This window comes from Ovis aries, chromosome 19, assembly GCF_016772045.2.
Source record: "Ovis aries strain OAR_USU_Benz2616 breed Rambouillet chromosome 19, ARS-UI_Ramb_v3.0, whole genome shotgun sequence".
Lineage (NCBI taxonomy): Eukaryota > Metazoa > Chordata > Mammalia > Artiodactyla > Bovidae > Ovis > Ovis aries.
The window spans coordinates 16172760-16193349 of NC_056072.1; the positions used below are offsets into that span (position 1 = coordinate 16172760).

Sequence of the window (20590 nt, forward strand, 5' to 3'; positions counted from 1 at the left end):
ATCAATAATCTGAATTTCCAAAGACTCTTCATTCTATATTTAAGTTGATTCAGTCTTTACCATCAGTTCTTTTTACTCTCCTTTAATCTTGACTATTTTGATTCATTTCTTATTTGACTAGATTTCAGAGCAATTTTTTTCAATGGTTCTTCATTGCTGTGTTTCCTAAGATCTTGGGCACATAAGAATGCCTATTGTCTCCGAACAAATTGGGTAAAAAATTCTTAGTTTATATTTTTTCTTCTCACAACTATATAGTTATTCATCCCAGCTTTCTGGCTTTGAGTGTTATAGTGGAAAAGTCTGAGGCCAAACTAATTCTCCATTGCCTGTCTCTAAACTTCTAAACTTTTTTTTCACTTCTTGCTTTCTATTTTAGGATTATGTATTGTATCAAATTATGTATCAGATTTTCCTGCCCAAGCTGAACCACTTTGGTTTGCAGTATCAAATTTACTTCAGATAGTTATTCTGTTATTTTAACTTCATTTTATTTCATGGCAGAAACACCAATGATACTTATATTAGCTCTTCTTTTTCTTTCATTTCTGCTTCTGAAGTTTGGATTTTTAAATAAACTTGAAAATTTCCTTAGTAGTTATTTTAGTATTTTCCTTTTTCTACATTGGAAATACCAGTTTTACAGTTATTCACAGTGCTAGAATAAACTTTAACAGGAAAAAATGGAGGCCTGATCATCAGAGGGTCTAATAGTTGTACAGAAAATTGTTAATGAATTGTTCTAGAACTAGATGAAGCTTAAAATATAATTTCTAACGTCAGCTCTCTCCCTTTTACCAACCAGTTGCTAACTAATACATTCTTTTTTCCTCACTCTGTGACGCTAAGAGTTTGATACCTGTTAGATTCTGAGTTTCTGTTTTGTTTTTGTTCTGTTTCCCAGTCCTGTCCGATTCTTTGTGACCCCATAGGCTGGAGCACTCCAGGCCTCTCTGTCCCTCACCATCTCCTGAAGTTTGTCCAAGTTCATGTCCATTGCATCAGTGATGCCATCCAGCCATCTTATTCTCTGTCTCCCCGCTCTCCTCCTGTCTTCAGTCTTTCCCAGCATCAGGGTCTTTTCTATAGAGTCAGCTCTTCTCATCAGGTGGCCAAAGTATTGGAGCTATAGCTTCAGCATCAGTCCTTCCAACAAGTATTCAGGGTTGATTTCCCTTAAGATTGACTGGTTGGATCTCCTTGATGTCCATAGGACTCTCAGGAGTCTTCTCCAACACCATAGTTTGAAGGCATCAATTCTTCCGCACTCTTTTTTACAGTCCAGATCTCACAATCATATATGACCACTGGGAGGACCATAGCTTTGACTATACAGACCTTTGTCGGCACAGTAATGTCTCTGCTTTTAAGCACACTGTCTAAGTTTGTCATAGCTTTCCTGCCAAGAAGCAAGCGTCTTCTGATTTCATAGCTTCAGTCACCATCTGCAGTGATTTTAGAGCCCAATAAGAGGAACTCTGTCTACTTCCACCTTTTCCCCCTCTATTTGCTGTGAAGTAATGGGGCACTGACTCAATGGACATGAGTTTGAGTGAACTCCGAAAGTTGGTGATGGACAGGGAGGCCTGGCGTGCTACAGTCCATGGGGTTGCAAAGAGTCAGACACGACTGAGTGACTGAACTGAACTGAATGGGGCCAGATGCCATGATCTTAGTTTTTTTTAATATTTTAGTTTTAAGCAGCTCTTTCACTCTCCTTCACCCTCATCAAGAGGCTTTTTAATTCCTCTTCACTTTCTGCCATTAGAGTGATGGGAGAAACATCAACAACTTCTGATATGTGGATGATACCACTCTAATGGCAGAAAATGAAGAGTTCCTGTTTTACAGAAATAGAAATTGAAGATGGCTAAGCCTGGAAATTTTCAGAAGCTCTAGACTATCTCCTCTTGGTAAAATAGGTTGATGAACCTGAGTTAATTTAATGGTTGGGAGAAGTACTCTCAGACCTTGTAAGGAGAATTTGTAAGGTATTTCAGTTATGTTAGAATATTTATTCACTGTTGATCTCCACAGTGTTGGAAGTCCATATTAAATTTCAAAGCATTAGCATGTTAGAACTCATTCCTAAAGACTTGAACTGATAAACTTAGAAATGGATAATGAGTAAAATTGGTAAAACTTTTGAGTTAGCCTGTGAGTTTAGTTAGAGATCTGAAAATGTCTGTAATAGTCAATGCTGTTAATCTGTACTAGGACACAGCATTCTCTTCAGTCACAACTTAATTATATACTAAAATTTCAGTTGAGTGATATTATACAATGGATCATTGAGATTTTAAAAATCTGCCAAATATTCAAGGGAATTACTATTAACATATAGCTGGGGCTTCCCTGGTGGCTCAGTAGTGAAAAATCTGCCTGCCAATGCAGGAGACACAAGTTTGATCCATGGGTCAGAAAGATCCCCTGGAGAAGGAAATGGCAAGTCACTCCAGTATTCTTGCCTGGGAAATCCCATGAACAGAGGATCCTGGCGGGCTGCAGTCCATCAAATCACAAAGGGTCAGATGTGAATTAGTGACTACGCAACAACTATAACTAGGGAATTGGGAACTAAAGTGTTTGAAATGAAAATATGTAAACTGAGGTACAAGAACACTCAGTTCAGTTCAGTCACTCAGTCATGCCCGACTCATTGTGACCCCATGAGCTGCAGCATGCCAGGCCTCCCTGTCCAACACCAACTCCCAGAGCCTACCCAAACTCATGTCCATTGAGTCACTGGTGCCATTCAACCATTTCATCTTCTGTCGTCCCCTTCTCTTCCTTCCCTCAATCTTTCCCAGTATCAGGGTCTTTTCAAATGAGTCAGCTCTTCGCTTCAGGTGGCCAAAATATTGGAGTTTCAGCTTCAGCATCAGTCCTTCCAATGAATATTCAGGACTGATTCCCTTCAGAACTGACTGGTTGGGTCTCCTTGCAGTCCAAGGGACTCTCAAGAGTCTTCTCCAACATCACAGTTCAAAAGCATCAATTCTTCTGCACTCAGCTTTCTTTATAGTCCAACTCTTACATCCATACATGACTACTGGAAAAACCATAGCTTTGACTAGATGGACCTTTGTAGGCAAAGTAATGTCTCTGCTTTTGAATATGCTATCTAGGTTGATCATAACTTTCCTTCCAAGGAGTAAGCGTCTTTTAATTAGTTTAGGAAAGAGGGTTGTGTATGCTCTTGTATGTTTGATGCTTAGTTGAACCCACATCTCTTACATCTCCTGCATTGGCAGGTGGATTCTTTACCATCTGGGAAACCCAGATAAGAAGGTTGAGAAAAACCAAAATTTGTACTGCTCCTTAGCAATTGGATTGATTTAGATTAACAAAGGGAAAAAGTTTGAGTCCCATTAGACCCATGCCTAGCATGAATGTACCCTGGGTAAACTATATCATCTCAAGAAACCCACTCCACTTACTTCCCCAGAATCTTAGAAAATTAGTTTTTCCCCCCCAAGGGATTGGCCTTCTGTCACCAGGTTTACCATGCCAAATTCCTGAAAAAAAAAAAAAAAGGAAAAACCAGTTTCCAGAAAAAGTAAAGGTCATTCTGTTTCTCTCCCTCATGTATTGTATATAGACTCCTTGGCCTGTCTTTCAAGAAGTTCTCCTTGGTCCATTCTCCCTTTTCACTGAGTGTCTGAGGCACTCTAATTCTAGTACACAATTTTACACTTAATTGTAAGAACTGACATTTCGTGTCTGTCCTATGCTAGGTACATATATTATTTCAGCAAGTGGAACCATTCAGAGATTGAAACTGGCCCTATCTTTAAAACTGAGTCAAAGTCACTAACTTTCCAAAGAACGCTCAGCTCAGTCAGTATCAGAGCTGAGATCTGGACCCAGGCCCACCTGCTCCAAAATCTGTCTTCCCTCCCCAAAAACAGCATGCTGGAAGAGTGGCATTTTGGCTCTTTCTGTGGCTTCAAATCCATTACTCTATAGACTGCCAGCAAACATTGTTTTCTTTTGGCTCCTTTCCTCTCTCATCTCATCTTCCTCTTTACAGTATCAGGTATAAAGAAGCATCATTCTAATGTTTACTTTTTTGTCTTTTGGACCACATAAACCATTGTTTGTTTTTGCTAGAATAAATAGTATTGTTCTTGATGGAGTTATTATTTGTAATGTCAGGAAACCGAGCACTGCACATCATGGCATCAGGCTTGGGAACCTCTGGCCCAGTGAATTGGATATTGTAGTATTTCTCTGCTTTTGGCCACTACTATCTACAGAATAATTGCCCCAGTAAGTTTAGGGTAGTCTTTTTCACAATCAGTATGTGAATATATAAATAAGTGAACATCGACTGCATTCAGCTATAGTTAGCACCTCAAAAGGAAGCAATAACATTCTGAATTTTTCTTGGGCAATAGTTTTCAAGTTTTTTCTGTTAATAATTATTCTAGAGCTGTCATCTCCAAACCTTTTTGTCAGTTACCCATACTAAAGATACATTTTACATTACAATCTGGTACATACTTATGAATATGTAAGACACTAGATTTATAAAAATAATATTTTCCTTACTACAAGTGGTGTAGTATCATATTTTTATTTTATTCTGTTTTACTTAAAACTCCTGGTTGGAACCCATTAAATTTCATCACTCCCTTGAAAAATGCTCTGTTAGAGGATAAACTTCATGTAATCTGTGTTGCTCTTCAGAAGCTTCCCTAAGTCTCCTTTTCACTCAGATCTTCTCTTTTGCTTCCCTGTATTCTGTAGCCTCAACCAAGTCTGCTTCTCTGCTTTTCTCCTCCTGCCTTTCGTTTTTCTTCCTTTGCTCCACTGACACAAAGTTGTAATATATTTATGGGGGTTACAGTCGTATTTTTTCTACTCTAGGTAAATTTAAAAATTTTATGTCTCTTTGTGTCTCACGAATTCGAAACAAAATTACTTCTAACAAGACTGGCATGTGCAATCTTACCTTCCTTGTAAGTTAGTTATTCATAGTGAAAAGTTTCTCACCCTTATGAACTATACCAGCAGTATTAAAAGTACTCTTGTAATACTTTGATATTAAAGCAGTACACTTGCTATACCTATTTACCTTTTTGGGTATGGATTTTTTTTTTAAGGCATAATCTCTTATTTGTCTGGATCCATATCTCTTTGTGAATATAACTTGCAGGATAATTTGAAACATCCTTCATTCTCTTATTTATTGAGTCAGTTCATCTTTTTCATGCTTTTACCTTAAATATCTCTCATGGTTTTTCCTTTCTCTCAATTCTCACTGCTATTATTTTATTCATATTTTTTCTGTATTATTACAATTAGCTCCTAGTTAATCTTCCTGAGCTCTTTTAGTATATCCTCCTCTTCAGTAATTTTCGGAAAGAGAAATTGATCTTCCAGTGACTGCTGGCAATGCTCCAGTGGCTTTCAGCCACCTAAGGTCAGAGTCTAAATTGCTTGGCATGGCTTTTTATGGCTCTTTGGTGGATCTGCATCCATTCTCTCTTTGGCAGCTATGGGGCTGTTGAGGGGGAAAGTGCAAGGAGAGGCTAATAAAAGATGAGCAGAGCAGGCAGCTCCCTGTTTCCACAATGTCAGATATTTGAATCCTTTTACATATGTTTCTTTATCTGCAGATTCCTTTCTTTTCAGTGTTGTCCTTTAAATCACAGCTGAGATGTTATTCTAGGGATTTGTTGCAATAGTTCTCTTGGCCCATATCTCAGGATATTGTGTATGTGTGCCTCGTCCTATATGGGAAGTTCCTAAACAGGAATATTCATTTGAGTCTCCCTCATGTCTGGCTGATGGCACCCCACTCCAGTACTCTTGCCTGGAAAATCCCATGGACAGAGGAGCCTGGTAGGCTGCGGTCCATGGGGTCGCGAAGAGTCGGACACGACTGAGCGACTTCCCTTTCGCTTTTCACTTTCATGCATTGGAGAAGGAAATGGCAACCCACTCCAGTGTTCTTGCCTAGAGAATCCCAGGGACGGGGGAGCCTGGTGGGCTGCGGTCTATGGGGTCACACAGAGTCGGACACGACTGAAGTGACTTAGCAGTAGCAGCAGCATGTCTGGCCAGGAAGATGTTAGGGTCTGAGTGTACGGAGAGCAACTAGATGTCTATGGACCTTGTTTTCATAGAGTGTTTAGTCTGTCAAGGGTTGCAAATGATTAAACAAATACAATAAAATATGACAGGAAAAATACAAGATGTTGAAGGCTTCCTGGTCCTCGTGACATTTAAGATGAACATGGGCTGCTATCTATGGGGTCGCACAGAGTTGGACACGACTGAAGCAACTTAGCAGCAGCAGGCAATAGGCAAAGAAAAGTGAGTAGAAAAGTGAGAGGGAAGCAAGAGTCTATCGTCAGGCCCACAGGGAAGAGCATGTTACAATTGAGAGACAGAAATAACATGCCATGACAGTGTTCAGGTGGTAGGAAAGGAAGCTACAGAATATGCAGAAAGCTCAGTTGTGTGGGGCTTTGTAAATAGGATGACAGTAGAATTGACCTTTTGAGTTGCAAAAATTTTGAGAGGGACATGGGGAGGTATTAATAATTAATACACCAGGTTAAGAGGCATACACAAATCATCCTAGATAAACTAGAATCCATGGTGAGTTTGAACTTTATCCTAAGAACATACCAGGATTCACTGAAGTACTTCTTAAGTAGAAATTTTGATCAGATTTACAGTTTAAAAATCATAATAACTTTGGTGTGGAAAATAAATTGGCAAGGAGCTGTTGTAATAACTAGATCAAAGCACATGGTGACTTCAGCCAGAAGTGGGGGTGGATTTAAGAGAGATTTTAGGAAGTGCAGATCTATTCATCAAATGGTAGCAAGGTCCAAGGTAGGAGTTAGGGATGATACCTGGTTTCTCTTGTTTCAAAGAAGGGCATTTACAATTCCGTGATCAGAACAGTCAGGACTGTGGAATGGTGCTGGTTATGAGCTCAAATTTAGACATGTTGAGTTGAAGAGACCTTTGAAATACTGAAATGGAGATACTCTAGTAAATAGACATGAGTCAAGATGGGGTGGGGGAGATTTGTATATGTTTCTGTCTTGTCATTTTGTTTTTCCTTTCTTTAAACTGTATACTTATCATTTGCAGCCTCATGAGTTTTCTAGGTGTAATCTAAAACTGTCCCCACAACACACACACACGCACACACACACACACACACACACGGCAGAGGGAAACCAGAGAAAGAGACGAATCACTCCAGATTAATAGGTAACAGGTTTAATAAGCAAAGGAACTTACTTTCGAGGCTTGTCTTGGGAAGCCGCATGATGAGCAGATCTTCACTCCAGTCCACCAGAACCTTTTCTTCTCTGGACTGTGCTGGGTCTTTGTTGCTTGTGCGGGCTTTTCTCTGGTTGCAATGAGCAGGGGCTATTCATTGGCGGTGGTGCGTGGGCTTCTTGTAATGGTGGCTTCTCTTGTGGAGCACAGGCTCTAGAGCACACTGGCTTCAGTAGTTGTGGCTCGTGGTCTCATTAGTTGCAGTTCTCAAGCTTTAGAGTGCAGGCTCTATAGTTGTGGTGCATGGGCTTAATTGCTGCACGACATGTGGGATCTTCCTGGATTGGGGATCAAACCCCTGCCTCCTGCATTGGCAGGAGATTCTTTACCACTGAGCCACCAGGGAAGACCCCCCAGAATATTTTAAGATTACATAGAAACCTTAACTGAGTTCAGTCACATATAGCATCCAGATGGTCTCAACAGCACCTACCATCCCACGGCAGTGTCCTTGGGCACCTTCCAGTGTGGGGAAGGCAAGCAGAACACACATTCCAAGGACACATGAAGGAATGAGGAGTCCCAGATGCCTGGGTCCAGCTCACAGGTCGGCCAGCAGTTACCTCCTCTGACAACTTCTGTTTCTAGTATTTATGTTGGGGGGAAAATTACTTCATGTTTTCCAAAGCCTTCAAAGAATGGTGTATGTAAAATGTTGTGTTTTCTTCTTTCTTGGCTAGGAAGTATCCCTGAACCAGTGTGCAGTCATAGAACTGTAGGATAAGTTTAATAAAACTCATTTATTAAAGGAATAAATAGTGAGGTCATGGGTGTTTATTATATTGTGTTTGGTGTACTTTTATTTATTTTTTGTCTTAAGTTTTTAAAAGTGGAATAATATTAAGCCATTTTTTGAGTGGCTCCTGTAAATGTAGTTTTCATTTGTTCAGCCTATGCCATTGGCTTTAAGAACATTTTATGTCATTTAATCCTCACAGTAACCTCATGGCTAGGTAGTATTCTCATTTTATAAATGTGGTTAGACTCAAAGAAGTTTAATAATTTTGCCACAATTGACATAGTAAGTGGCAGAACAATATTCGAACCCAGGTTGGCTTAACGACAGTTAAGCCATAGCTGTTACTATTAAATCTTAGGTTGTCTTCAGGGACTACCAAAAAAAAAGACTCAAACTGCTCTCAAACTCATCCATTTACATTGACAGTAAGACACACATATGCTTGCTTGAGAGTAGGAGTTAGTCATTATCTTGCATTGGTGTAATACTTTAAAAAATGTTTCAAATGCTTGGTGTATGTTCTCAGTTCTCTCTGAGTAACAAAGTTTGAATGGCAGCACTTCCTAACCATTGTGGCGAATGTGATTAGAGAATCAAATTCAGAATTGATTTAGGTGTGTGTCCCCGAATAGTACTGTGACCTTGGAGGACTTGAGCTGATGTTCACCAGCTGCTAAAGCTAGTGTTATATAATGTTTAGAGAAGTGGATAGTTCTGCAAGAATATGTGATAATGTTTAAGCTCTGTTTGCTTTGTGATAGAGAGCTGCCTGTACCGGATCCCGGATCAGTGAAGTCAGAGATCTGTGCTTCCTTGTCAGCAGGTAAAACTTGACATTTTCATAATGTATAACATTGAAGTGTTTTTGTATCTCTCTTTAGGCACAGTCAGAATGAATTTATTTAAAAAGGAAGCTTTTCCTTTCAAAGTCTGTCAACCCTGTTGTATACACTTTGTCAGTTTTTCTCAGTTTATCTGCCTGGTTGGCAGATCAGATTTTGAGAAATTTTCCATTTGATTATTTAATAAATAACTTTGTTAGGCTTTATCTATAAAAGATAATTGAACTCAGCAATTTTTGTAGTCTTATTTTGAAACCGAAATGTGTATTTAAGCTTAATCATATTTTAAATGAGTCCTTTTTAATATTTTTTATAATTAACAGTTAATCATAAGTTTAAATAACCAAATCTTTGCAGGAAATAGTTTAATTGGAAAGTTAATTTCAGAAAGTTTCAGGTTTTAAAAATGCATTGAAAATAACTGGACATGATCAAGAAAGATTCTTAAATTTATCTTTATGTCTTAATTTTGTGTTACTGCCATATCTTTTTATACCATGTAATGGAGTTATTTTGATAGAGAGGGAGGAATAAATGTATAATTTGCTGAAAATGCTACTTCATGTTTGTCACATTGGACTTTAAAAGAGTCTCTGAATTCTAACTCACTTTTAGAACAATCTCTAAATGACTTGGTTATTTTGCCATTTAAAGTTTCTACAGTTGAATATTATTTCTTTTCAGCAAGTGAGATAAAACATGATTCCAAAGATGCAAACATTTCCTTAGGAGAAGTTACTCATGAAACTTCTTCAAATGAAAAACCGGGAGGCCTAAGTGAACAGACAAAAAGTTCAGACTTGGACGAAAAGGTACTAGAGAATCTTTTGCATTTCCTTATTTCCAGATGGTGGTAAATATAGAAGTTCATCTTAGCCGTACACTCACGCAACAAGGATAATGCCTTTTTGTTGAATAAAAGTCACATCATTCTGGCCATGGACTATATAGTTTGGTACTTGGCATAAGCACAGTATTAACAGACTCTCACTTGTCTGAGAAAATGGGGTGTACTGTTTAATTACATATTTAGCTTTTAAGGTTCTTCTCAAACCTATATGAATCTTTCAAAATTGTTACATATCTTCCTGCCTCATTAAACACAAAGTACTGAATATCATTTGATATTCTTTGAAATTTTAGAATATCACAGTGCCTGAGTGCTATGAATGCAAGCATCAGTTATTCAACCACAGATGCAGAAGGCCTAGGAATTGAATAAAAACCTAATTTAATGTTGAAACACACCACTGGTGTATGATATGGGGAAAACAGGGTATCAGTTATCTGCCAGATAAAGTGTATGATTGTCTTAACCTGTTGAATAATTTAATTGACACCTCAACAACTATTTCATGGTTTCTTCTTTCTCCTTATTCCTCCTGATTTGTCCTCACAGCTAGCGACTTTATTTCCTGCTTCACCAACAAAATTGAAATAATTGGAAAGGAACTTAAGTTCCCACCAATATGTTAGACCACCTACCTGCATCTGTTCCCAAAACTCCGGTTTTTCCTGTTATAGTGGGTGAACAGGCCAAGGCTATCCTTCCACCTGTGTGCTAAAATCCACCTCTTCTCTCTCTTAAAATATGCTGCAGCAATTCTTTCATTACTGGATCATTCTGTTTGACATCAGCATTCTTTTCTCCCATCTTCAAACAAAACCACAAAAAAAGCACTTTCAAGGTTCTGTTTTCCTTTTCAGCAGTCATCCTGTTTCTCCAAAAGCTTTTTAGACCCACCATCTCCAGTCGTTTTCCTCCAGTTCCAAAGATACTCGCCTTCATCTCCACCGAAACTACCCTTCTTACACTCCCCAGCCAACTCCTCGTTGGTGAATCTAATGGACATAGTTCAGTCTTAATCTTACTGACACTGTCACTAGTATTTAGCAGTTTTGTTGAAACATTTTTTTCACATGACTTTGGTGTCATTTCTGTCTGCAACTTCCCAGTTGGTTTTGCTGGTCTCTCCTGATCTCCCTGACCTCTATGTGTTGGAGCAACCCAGCACCTAGACCAGGAATCTGTTCTTTTTTCTGTCTAGATTTGCTCCTTAGATGATCTCATGCACCCTCATTACACTGAATGCCACCTGTGTGCTAAGACTCTCAAATTCACATCTCCAACTTGAACTTCTTCTCTGAGCTGCAGAGCTTTGTATCTAGTTGCCTGCTTGACTTTCCCACTGGGATCTCCAGTTGGGCTTCCCAAACTTAACGTGTTCCAAACTGAACTCCTGTTCCCCTGCCACATACCAGCCTTTCCTGTCATTTTTCCCCTTTACTATTAATGGCAACCCCATCCTTGATAAATCACTTAGGCTTGGAACCTTGGATTTCCCTTCCTTTCTTTTTTTCTCACTCCATATGCAGACTGTAAGGAAATCCTGCTGGCCTCAGCTTCAGATGATGTCTGGAAATTGTCCTCTTTTCTTCACTCCCACCCACACCACATCACACCCAGGCCCAGCCTGTATCATCTCCTGCCTGAATTACTGCAGGGGCCTCTTAACATTTCTCCAGCTTCTAATATTATTATCTTATAGTTTATTGTCAACACAGCATAGGTTAGACCATGTTATTCTTCCCCTTCAAATTCTCCAGTGGCTTTTAATATTCAGGCTCAAAGCCACAGTCCTTACTATGACCTACTTGACCCTTTATCTGTCCCCCCCCTCCTCCTCCCCAACTTTGGTTCCTCTCTGATCTGACTACTCTCCTTAGCTCTTGCACTCTGACCACCTTAGCCTCCTGCTGTTCTTGGAACAAACCAGGCTTTTTCCCACTTCAGGGCCTTTGATTTTGGCATTTTATCTCCTAAAAAAAAAAAAAACAAAAAAACTATATAGCTGACTTTCTTATTTCCTTCACATCTTTACTCAGATTTCATGTTCTCAGAGAGACCTCCCCTGGCCATGCAGTCTAAAATTGCAATATTTTCCTTGCTGTCAACATTTCATATCCCCCTCTTTTGTACTTGTCATAATATAACATCCTTTACATTTACTTATTTATGTTTATCTCTGTCTCCTCCTGCTAGAATGAAACTCCATAAAGGCAAATATTTTTGTCCATTTTGTTCATAAATGAACTTTCACACCTAGAGCAGTGGCTGATAGAGAATAATAATACAGATGATTGTAGGTTTCTGTTTCTTGTATGTGTTTTTGTTTGTTTTGGCCACCTGGCATGGCAGGTCATGGGCCAAGCCTTTAACAGATAACATATGGACAACCCAGATTTACTGAGTTAATACCTTCAGTTCAGTTCAGTCGCCCAGTCGTGTCCGACTCTTTGCGACCCCATAAATCACAGCACGCCAGGCCTCCCTGTCCATCACCAACTCCCGGAGTTCACTCAGACTCACGTCCATCGAGTCAGTGATGCCATCCAGCCATCTCATCCTCTGTCGTCCCCTTCTTCTCCTGCCCCCAATCCCTCCCAGCATCAGAGTCTTTTCCAATGAGTCAACTCTTCGCATGAGGTGGCCAAAGTACTGGAGCTTCAGCTTCAGCATCATTTCTTCCAAAGAAATCCCAGGGTTGATCTCCTTCAGAATGGACTGGTTGGATCTCCTTACTGTACATGAAATGTGTACTGTTATTTCCCTTCACAGATGAAAACACTGAGACTTAGTATCTTATCCAGGGTCACACAGTAGAGTCCCTTGACTCTGTAGCAGGGGTCAGAAAACCTTTACTTTAAAAGACTAAATAGTAACACTTCTCTGGCTCTGTGATCCCTATGGTTGTTGTCACAGCTACTTAACTCTGTCGCTATAACGAGAAAGAAGCCATAGACAGTATGAAAACAAATGTCAATTGCTGCGTTCAAATAAATCTTTATTTACAAAAACAGGCAGCCTGCAGGCTATTGCTTGCCAACCTTTGCTCTAAAACATTAAAAAATAAACAGTTTGTATCCTGTTCTACTTAAAGCAGAGAGAAAACTTAATGCATTCTTTTCTGCAAGGATAGATTTTAAGAGATGTTTGCCAGAATTCACTGAGTTCTTAACGCTAAATATTTTAAAGATGTAGACCGTTTTCAATATTAGCTCTTTTAAAAATAATCCACAAAAACATTTAGCTGCTTCCTAGAGTGATGCTATTTTTTGGATTTGTTTAAGAGAAGAGAAATGATACTTTTATCCTTCTAATATCATGGTAAACGTCAAAGTATCAACTCTTTAGAAAATACATGACCCTGTCAATAATATTTGTCTTTAAGATATCTGGCCCCCAGATTTGGGAATTAACAAATTTTAACTTGGGTAAATATGTTGATTTATAGGGCATAGGTCTAGACTGCCATTTTTTCTGCTTTTATGTATGGTTTTCTGTGAATTTTTAGAAATGCTTCCTTATTGATCTTATATATCTGTATATATTTCTGTCTTTTCCACCTATAGGCCTTGTTTTTTCTTGCTTTTATGTATCAGTTATACTCAGAATCCATATACAACAATTTTTAGGTTTACTATGGTGGTAATTGCTTAGTGATTCTAGTTTTGAGCCCCAGATAGTCAAAACGCTGGTGTCCTTAATTTTTATTTGGAAACAATTGTAAATTCACAAAAAGTTGCAAAAGTAGTTTCCCCCCATGATTTCATCTTAACGCCCAGTATCAGAAGCAGAAATTTGGTGTTAGTATAATGAGGGTGTACAGTTCTGTGTATTTTATCAAGTGTGCAGATTTTTTGTAGCCTGTAGTGCAATCAAGATGATAATTACATCATTACAAAGACCCTCCTAATACTACCTCTTCATCACACCTCCCTCCCTACCCCTAACATCTGTAAGCTTAGCAACCATTAATATGTTTTCTGTCTCTATAATTTGGTATTTTGAAAGAAGCGCCCAGGTTTGCACTTGCTGGGCCCTCTGGTAATGGCATGCTTAGGTTTCTTCAGTAACTTTGGTGGGTTCATCCTCCAGGTTATTTCCCGGGGTAGTAGGCAGTTGAAATGTTTCTTCAGTTCTTTTAGTGTCACCTGGGTTGTTTGGAGTCTGCCTTACAAAGGTATAGCTCAAGGGTCAGCTGGAGGTTTGGACCAAGTTTAAAGCACATTTAGGGACTTCCTCTCTTAGGCTCTCTCCTTTCCAGGGTCCCCAACCTCACATCCCAGTTTCTGACTTTGCCTCAACTCTGTCTTCTGGTTCTTTGTTTCATTCAGGAGGGCAAATTTTTAGCCTTCCAAGTGGTTACAACTGAGTTCTCCCTTTAAGAATAAATTCATAAAAACAAGACTGTTACCCAGTGTCATAAAAACAGGACTGTTACCCGGTGTCATTCCCTCTTTCCCTCCAGACTGTGCCTGCTTTTCGTATCTCTCTGGTGTCTTCAGGCAGTTAGTTTGTTTTTGTATTTTGTCTAGGGTTTATAGTTGTTACTTAAAGAAGGATTAGCCCAGTAAGAGATACTTACTTGCCATTTCTTAAACTGGACCTATTGTGTATTCTTTTTATTTTTTGTTTCAAACGTTAAACTTTTTATATTATTTTGGGGTATAGCCCATTAACAATGTTGTGGTAGTTTCAGGTGAACAGCTAAGGGACTCGGCCATATATACACATGTATCCATTCTCCCCCAATCCCATCTAGGCTGCATCCAGTTTTTTTTTAATATCTTGTCTAGGGTTTATAGTTGTTACCTGAAGAAGGATTAGTCCAGTAAGAGATACTTGCCGTTTCTCAAACTGGACCTATTGTGTATTCTTTTTAATTTTATGCAAACGATAGCATACCATTCTTTATCTTTTTTAAACTTACTATATAACAGAGAGTGTTTCCTTTCCATATATGTAAGGATGCTTTCTCTTTACAATTATATAATTATCCACTATATGGATATACTCTGCTCAACAAGTTCCACTATTGATGGGCACTTGGTTTGTTCCCATTTTTTTGCTATTTTAACATTGTTGCATTATGCATCCTTGAGCATAAGGCATTTTGCATATGTGCAAGCATTTTTGGATTGATTCTTAGAAGTAGAATTTTCAGATTGCCCTACATAAAGATTGCTTTGATTTATGCTTCCATCAACATTGTATGGGAATGACAGTTTTCTCCCCCATACACTCACCAACTCAGTATTAAAATTTTTTTTATTTTTGTCCATCTGTGTATTTTTACAAATGACTTTTCATTTGCTTTCCTCTTATGAGTCTAGTTAAGCATCTTTTAGTATGTGTAAAAGTCATTTACATTTTCTTCTGTGAACTTCTTTTTTATGTCCTTTGCCCATTTTTCTTTTCAGATTTTGATCTTTTTTTATTTGTAAGAACTTTTCATATATTAAACATATTGGTTCTCTGTCATATGTTGCCCTCATTTTTCCTATTTTTCATTTGTATTCAACTTAGTGTAGGAACTTTTTACCTTGAAGGAGCTTTTTATTTTTATTTAGTCCAATGTATCAGTTTTATTTTATGATATTTGAGTTGTAAGTTGTATTTAGAGAAAGACTTCGCTGTTTTGGAGTTAAAATTTTTCACCTGTATCTTTTTCTAGTATTTTTTGGTGTTATTTATTATATTTAAATTTATCAATATAAATCTAAATTTTATTTTGGAAGAAAGAATGTAGAAACAATGTAACCTTTCTGTTCTTATTTTGACAGTTGATTTTGTCATCTTAGCATATGAAAATACTTTAAATGTTGTTATTCAGACCTATTGATCCATAATTCATGGTTTCTGCCTTTGGTGTTATCTTAGGCTTTCTCTACCTTCCAAATTACATAACTACTCATCTTTTATTTTCAATACTTTCAGTATTTTTTATATTAAAATATTTATTGAATGTATTTTGGAATATGGTGAATTGGTGCCAAGCTTATTTTCCATCCAACTAACTACCCATTAGTTGTTCTGTTACTATTTATTGAATCATTTCCTCACAAATTTCAAGTGCCATCTTAAATATTTTCAGTTTTTGTGTATAGAATGACTCCTTCTCTTTTATTTCATTAATTGCTCAGATCTGTACCAATTCCATACTCTCAATTACTTGAAAAATAAAAACAGTAAGGAAGGCTTGCTTTAAAAGATACCAAAATATTTTATAAATCTAAAATATTTTTGGCTGTTCTTATATTCTTTTTTTCTAAGAAAGAAATATATATGATTTTCTTTTCTTTTAAACTCGTGTTGTGATTTTTTAAATGTATAAATAAGTTTGGAGGGAATTAGCATTTTTTACATTTAACATTCTCATCCAGGAACGTGTTATATCCTAATATTTCATGTTTCTCAGTTGATTTTTATAGTGTTCTTCCTAAAGGTTATAATAGTGTATATAATGTATACTGTTATTATAAAATATTCTTGTATAAGTTTAGAAAGACTAGAAAGATATAAAGTAAGATATTAAGTGGTTAACTCTGGCTACCCAAATGATGAATGATTTGAGGGGTTTATTTTGGTGTCTGTTTTTCAAAAGCCTAGTATTTAAGCATGTATAACTTTCTCGTAATTAGAGAATCACAGTTCCCAAGATAGTAATTGTAAAGAGCTTTAAGTATACCAACATTTTAAATAGATATAAATATTCCTAATGAAAAATACATTTATGTTCATAAATACCACCTATAAATAAAAATCACTCAAAGTTGTTCTTTCTAAATAAAAGGAAACATGGCTATAATTGTTCAAAATAATTAGAAATAGTAGTTTGCATAATTAAAGGTGATATCAAAAACTAGGGAAAATGTGTTGATTTATGTTTTTCTGAACACTGGAAATTTTGAAGTCAGTGTTCAGTGTTTTAAAGAATGTAGAGTAGAATTACTTCCTGGCTTGGCCATAAGCTAGTTGTTTAATTAATATCTAATACATTCTGATCTGGTAAGCCTCGTAGCCTAATATGGAATGTAGAGATATTCACTTACATTTCTTAACCATAATCTCTCCACAGTGTAGATTTTCAGACAAGGTAGCTATTCGAGAAGAAAAAGAAACTATTTCTGAAGTTTTCAGAAGGTTTGTAACATAATTTTTAATTACATAATGTTAAAATAGTCATCTGTGTAATTTGTGTCTTGAGCATGTTTTTCATTCTCTCTTGTATGTAGTTGGGCTGCTATGTCATAAACAGTATGCGGGTATTATTTAACGTGTCAGGTATATACAGAGTCAAGGATATTATAAGTTACTTTAAAGCTGTCACTAACTGTTTCAGCCATAAATTATTTTTTGAGAAAGGAATGAGGAATGGTGATACAATAAAAGAAAGAAAAGGATGTGGATGTGATTGTTATGAAGGTAAGAATAGCTGAAATCAGATGAGCATTGCAGCTTGCGGGTATCTTCCATGTCTGCAGTGATTAGTACTGAGAGCTACAGTACACTCACTGGGACATACTACAGATACCAAATTTAGGATTGGCGGGTACCTGGGAGATCATTTGATTCACCTCTCACTCCCACTTTGCTATGAGGCAAGGCGCAGTCAGGTCAGGTGACAAATCTGTTCAAGTTCTTTTATGTTAAGACAGTGTTTTTCCAGTTGTGAGCCTTAGAGTAGCAGCATGTTGTGGGAACTTGCCAGAAATGCAAATTACTTGTTCCCATCCCTGACCTACTGAATCAGAAACTCCAGAAATAGGGCCCATCAATCTGTGTTTCAACAAGATCACCAGCTAACCCTGATACATGCTCAAGTCTGAGAACCTTTATGTTAAAGAAAAGCCTAGTTAAGGATTAGGTTGGCACAGTATGATTCATTACCGCTTGAAGATCTTAAAAAGAAAATATGACAAGGTTAACTTTTTTTCCTATAAAAAACATTATGTTTACAAGCTAAATAGTTGCAGCCTGCAGAGTTTTGTCATCACCTTGGCTCTGCCGTAAGGACCAGGAGTGTGATAATGGGCAAGTCACCACCTTACCCTGGATTTCATCATCTAATCAAAATAAAAGAAGTTTACTAGAAAATCTTTTCCATCTATAAAATTCCATAATTCATATTTCTTTGTTTTATGTTACCTGGTTTATTTTGTTTAATCTGGAGGAGAGTTATGATAATGGCAGATATCAGGGCTATCCCTAGTTGGGGAGAGAAGCAGAAATTTTTATTTTGTGTGAAATGATTAAACTCCATCAGTGCGTCTAAGTTTCAACTATTATAAGCATTATCCCCTCTTACTATTTTGACTCGCCTATGGCTTATTAGAATTGTATTTAAAGTAAAATGTTTTAGTATCTGAATAAGGACATGAATCTTTCTCTGAGAAAGTAGATGCATTTATATCTGTTAGCTCTGAGGTACTTTGCACCCTTCCGCCTGCTTTAGTTACTTATTTTTCTAGGTAAGTGACCTCAAGATTAGAGTGGTTTTTTAAATTGGTTATATGGGATCTCACTAATTAAAATATAATCAAAGCTGTTTAAATCAGAAGCCTCAAACTTTTGAGCCTACGCATTTCTTACACCTTTTTCTCAAAGGTAGATCTCAAGTACATGTATAAATTTATTATATATACTTGTCCTGAAGAATAACTTGTAATTCATTTGTTTCATTGCACTGTCCCTAGAATCATTGAATGGTCTTTTCTGGATCTGGGCATTGATATAGCTCCTCCTCTAACCTTTTGGCTGGCGTGATCAAAAATATTTTGCTCTAGTTTCAACCCCACCACCCTACTTCTCCCCATACCCTAGCCATTTAAAAAGTATTGGTTTTCTAGTTAAGGCAGGAAACACCTATTGAAAATACTGAAGAATCATAGTATATAATAGTAGTATATAGCATAGTATGTAGAACATATATATCATTAGGATGTGTTTCTACTTATTTGATTCTCATTACTTTAATGTTTTTAGAATAAATTTAAGTTCTGATTTTGGTTTTTCTGCTCACACAACAGCGATTCTAAAAATACAGAGATTATGGTTGGTGAATGTCACTTAGCAGCACTAGTCTCCAAACCTCTGTGCTTACCAGTGCCATTGCCGCCTTTGAATCTTAGTACTCATCAGGAAGACACATTACTGAATCCTTGGATGAATGGTACAATTTTCTTAATAAAATTCTATTGACTTTTGACAATATAGAAATGATACAGGAGATTTTTCCACCCAAAACAAAAAGGTTAAGGAAAATAATTGAGGGAACTCCCTAATGGTCCAGTGGTTAGGATTCTGTGCTTCCACTGCAGGGGGCACAGGTTTTATCCCTGATCAGGGAAGTAAGATCCTGCAAGCCACAGGGTGGGGCCAAAAAACGAAGAAAAAAAAAGAAAATGGAAACAAGCATAGGATATGTTAAGATTAGAAGGTTTGTGTACCTTTAGTTAGTACTTTTGATTAAACAACTTCTGGGATATCTGTACTTACACAATAGTGGCAGTACAGGTAGATTACAGTTTATACCTAAAATAGTCATAATTTAGTTTCGTGTTTCAGAAATTTAAAATGTACTTTATACTTTGTGTCATTTTTAATAATTCATAGTGATGTATGTGAACAAAATAAGCTAGATTGAAGAATTAATTTAGAAACAGTAAAATCCTCTTGTGTATGTAGCTCACACGTAACTCTTCCATACCTCCCATCTCTGCCCTCACACTGCCTGCTTTTGTGTCCTGTAGCAGTAAGCCCATGATTATCACATGCTTTTAAAAGCTTTACAGGTGTCACAGTAAAACACACTGCAAAGCTATACAGCAAAAACTTCAACTTGTCCCAAATTATATCTGGATGCAGCCAAAGTAAAAATTGAAATGACTTAAGATAAAAAACATTTCTATGTTATCTTTAGAAAAAATAATTTCTAAATGTCATAATTCTCATTTTAAAAGACTAACATTAAGGAATAATGATGCCTGGTATAGTAGTCAGCCTGGGCTGCCGTAACAAAATTCCGCAGACTGGGTGGCTTAAGCAACAGATACTCATTTCACACAGTTCTGGAGGCTAGAAGTCCAAGATCAAGTTTCTGGTAGGGTTCAGTTTCTGGCTCTCTTCCTGGCTTACAGACGGCAGCCTTTTCACTAAGTCCTCACATGGCCTTTCCTTGGTGCATGTGCTTGGAAAGAGAGAAGGAAAGCTCACTGTTGATGTTTCTGTAAGGACACTGATTCTGTCAGATCACAGCCTCATTTTTACAACCCCATTTAATTTTAATTACTTCCACAAAGGCACATTGGGGGTTAAGGCTTCAACGTATGAATTGGAAGAGACACAATTTAGTCCATAGCACCTAGGTTTATCAGTAGTTTTCATCCCTACGAAAAGTTTATTATGTGTAATATTTGTTTAACTTAACGATCATTTGAATATAGTACTCAATGCTGCTATGTGAGGCTTTTAAGAAAGTATCTTTAGCTTATAATGAATTTAAAATGTTAAATTCAGATCTAGACATCCTTAAGGAACACCTAAGGTGTAAATTATTGTATATTTCACAGAACTATACCACTGGCAACAGCCTGTGAATTGAACAAAAGAAGTCCAAAGCGAAATATTAAAACAGATAGTAGTAGTCTGTTCCACTTTATGAAAGTCATGTTATAACATATTGAAATGTAATGTCATTCTTAATCATTTCTAGATTTCAGATTACCAGGGAAACATTCTCTCCTAAAGCTGCAGAATCCTGAAATTTGTGAAATATTTAAGAGGGAAAAAAATTTAGGGGTAAGTACGTTACTTAAAAAATAATGATGATCTTATAAGCATATATTTTGGGGC

The 20590-nt window shown here is 37.2% G+C and overlaps 1 protein-coding gene across 1 annotated transcript in view; it reads left to right on the plus strand.

Moving 5' to 3' along the window:
- The window catches only part of TOPAZ1 (testis and ovary specific TOPAZ 1), a 63099-nt gene that overhangs the window by 5950 nt on the left and 36559 nt on the right, over positions 1–20590 (plus strand). The window contains 5 exon segments of the mRNA XM_042235916.2: positions 8812–8873; positions 9577–9704; positions 16815–16879; positions 18766–18908; positions 20451–20536. Coding sequence (XP_042091850.1) covers positions 8812–8873; positions 9577–9704; positions 16815–16879; positions 18766–18908; positions 20451–20536 — 484 coding nt within the window.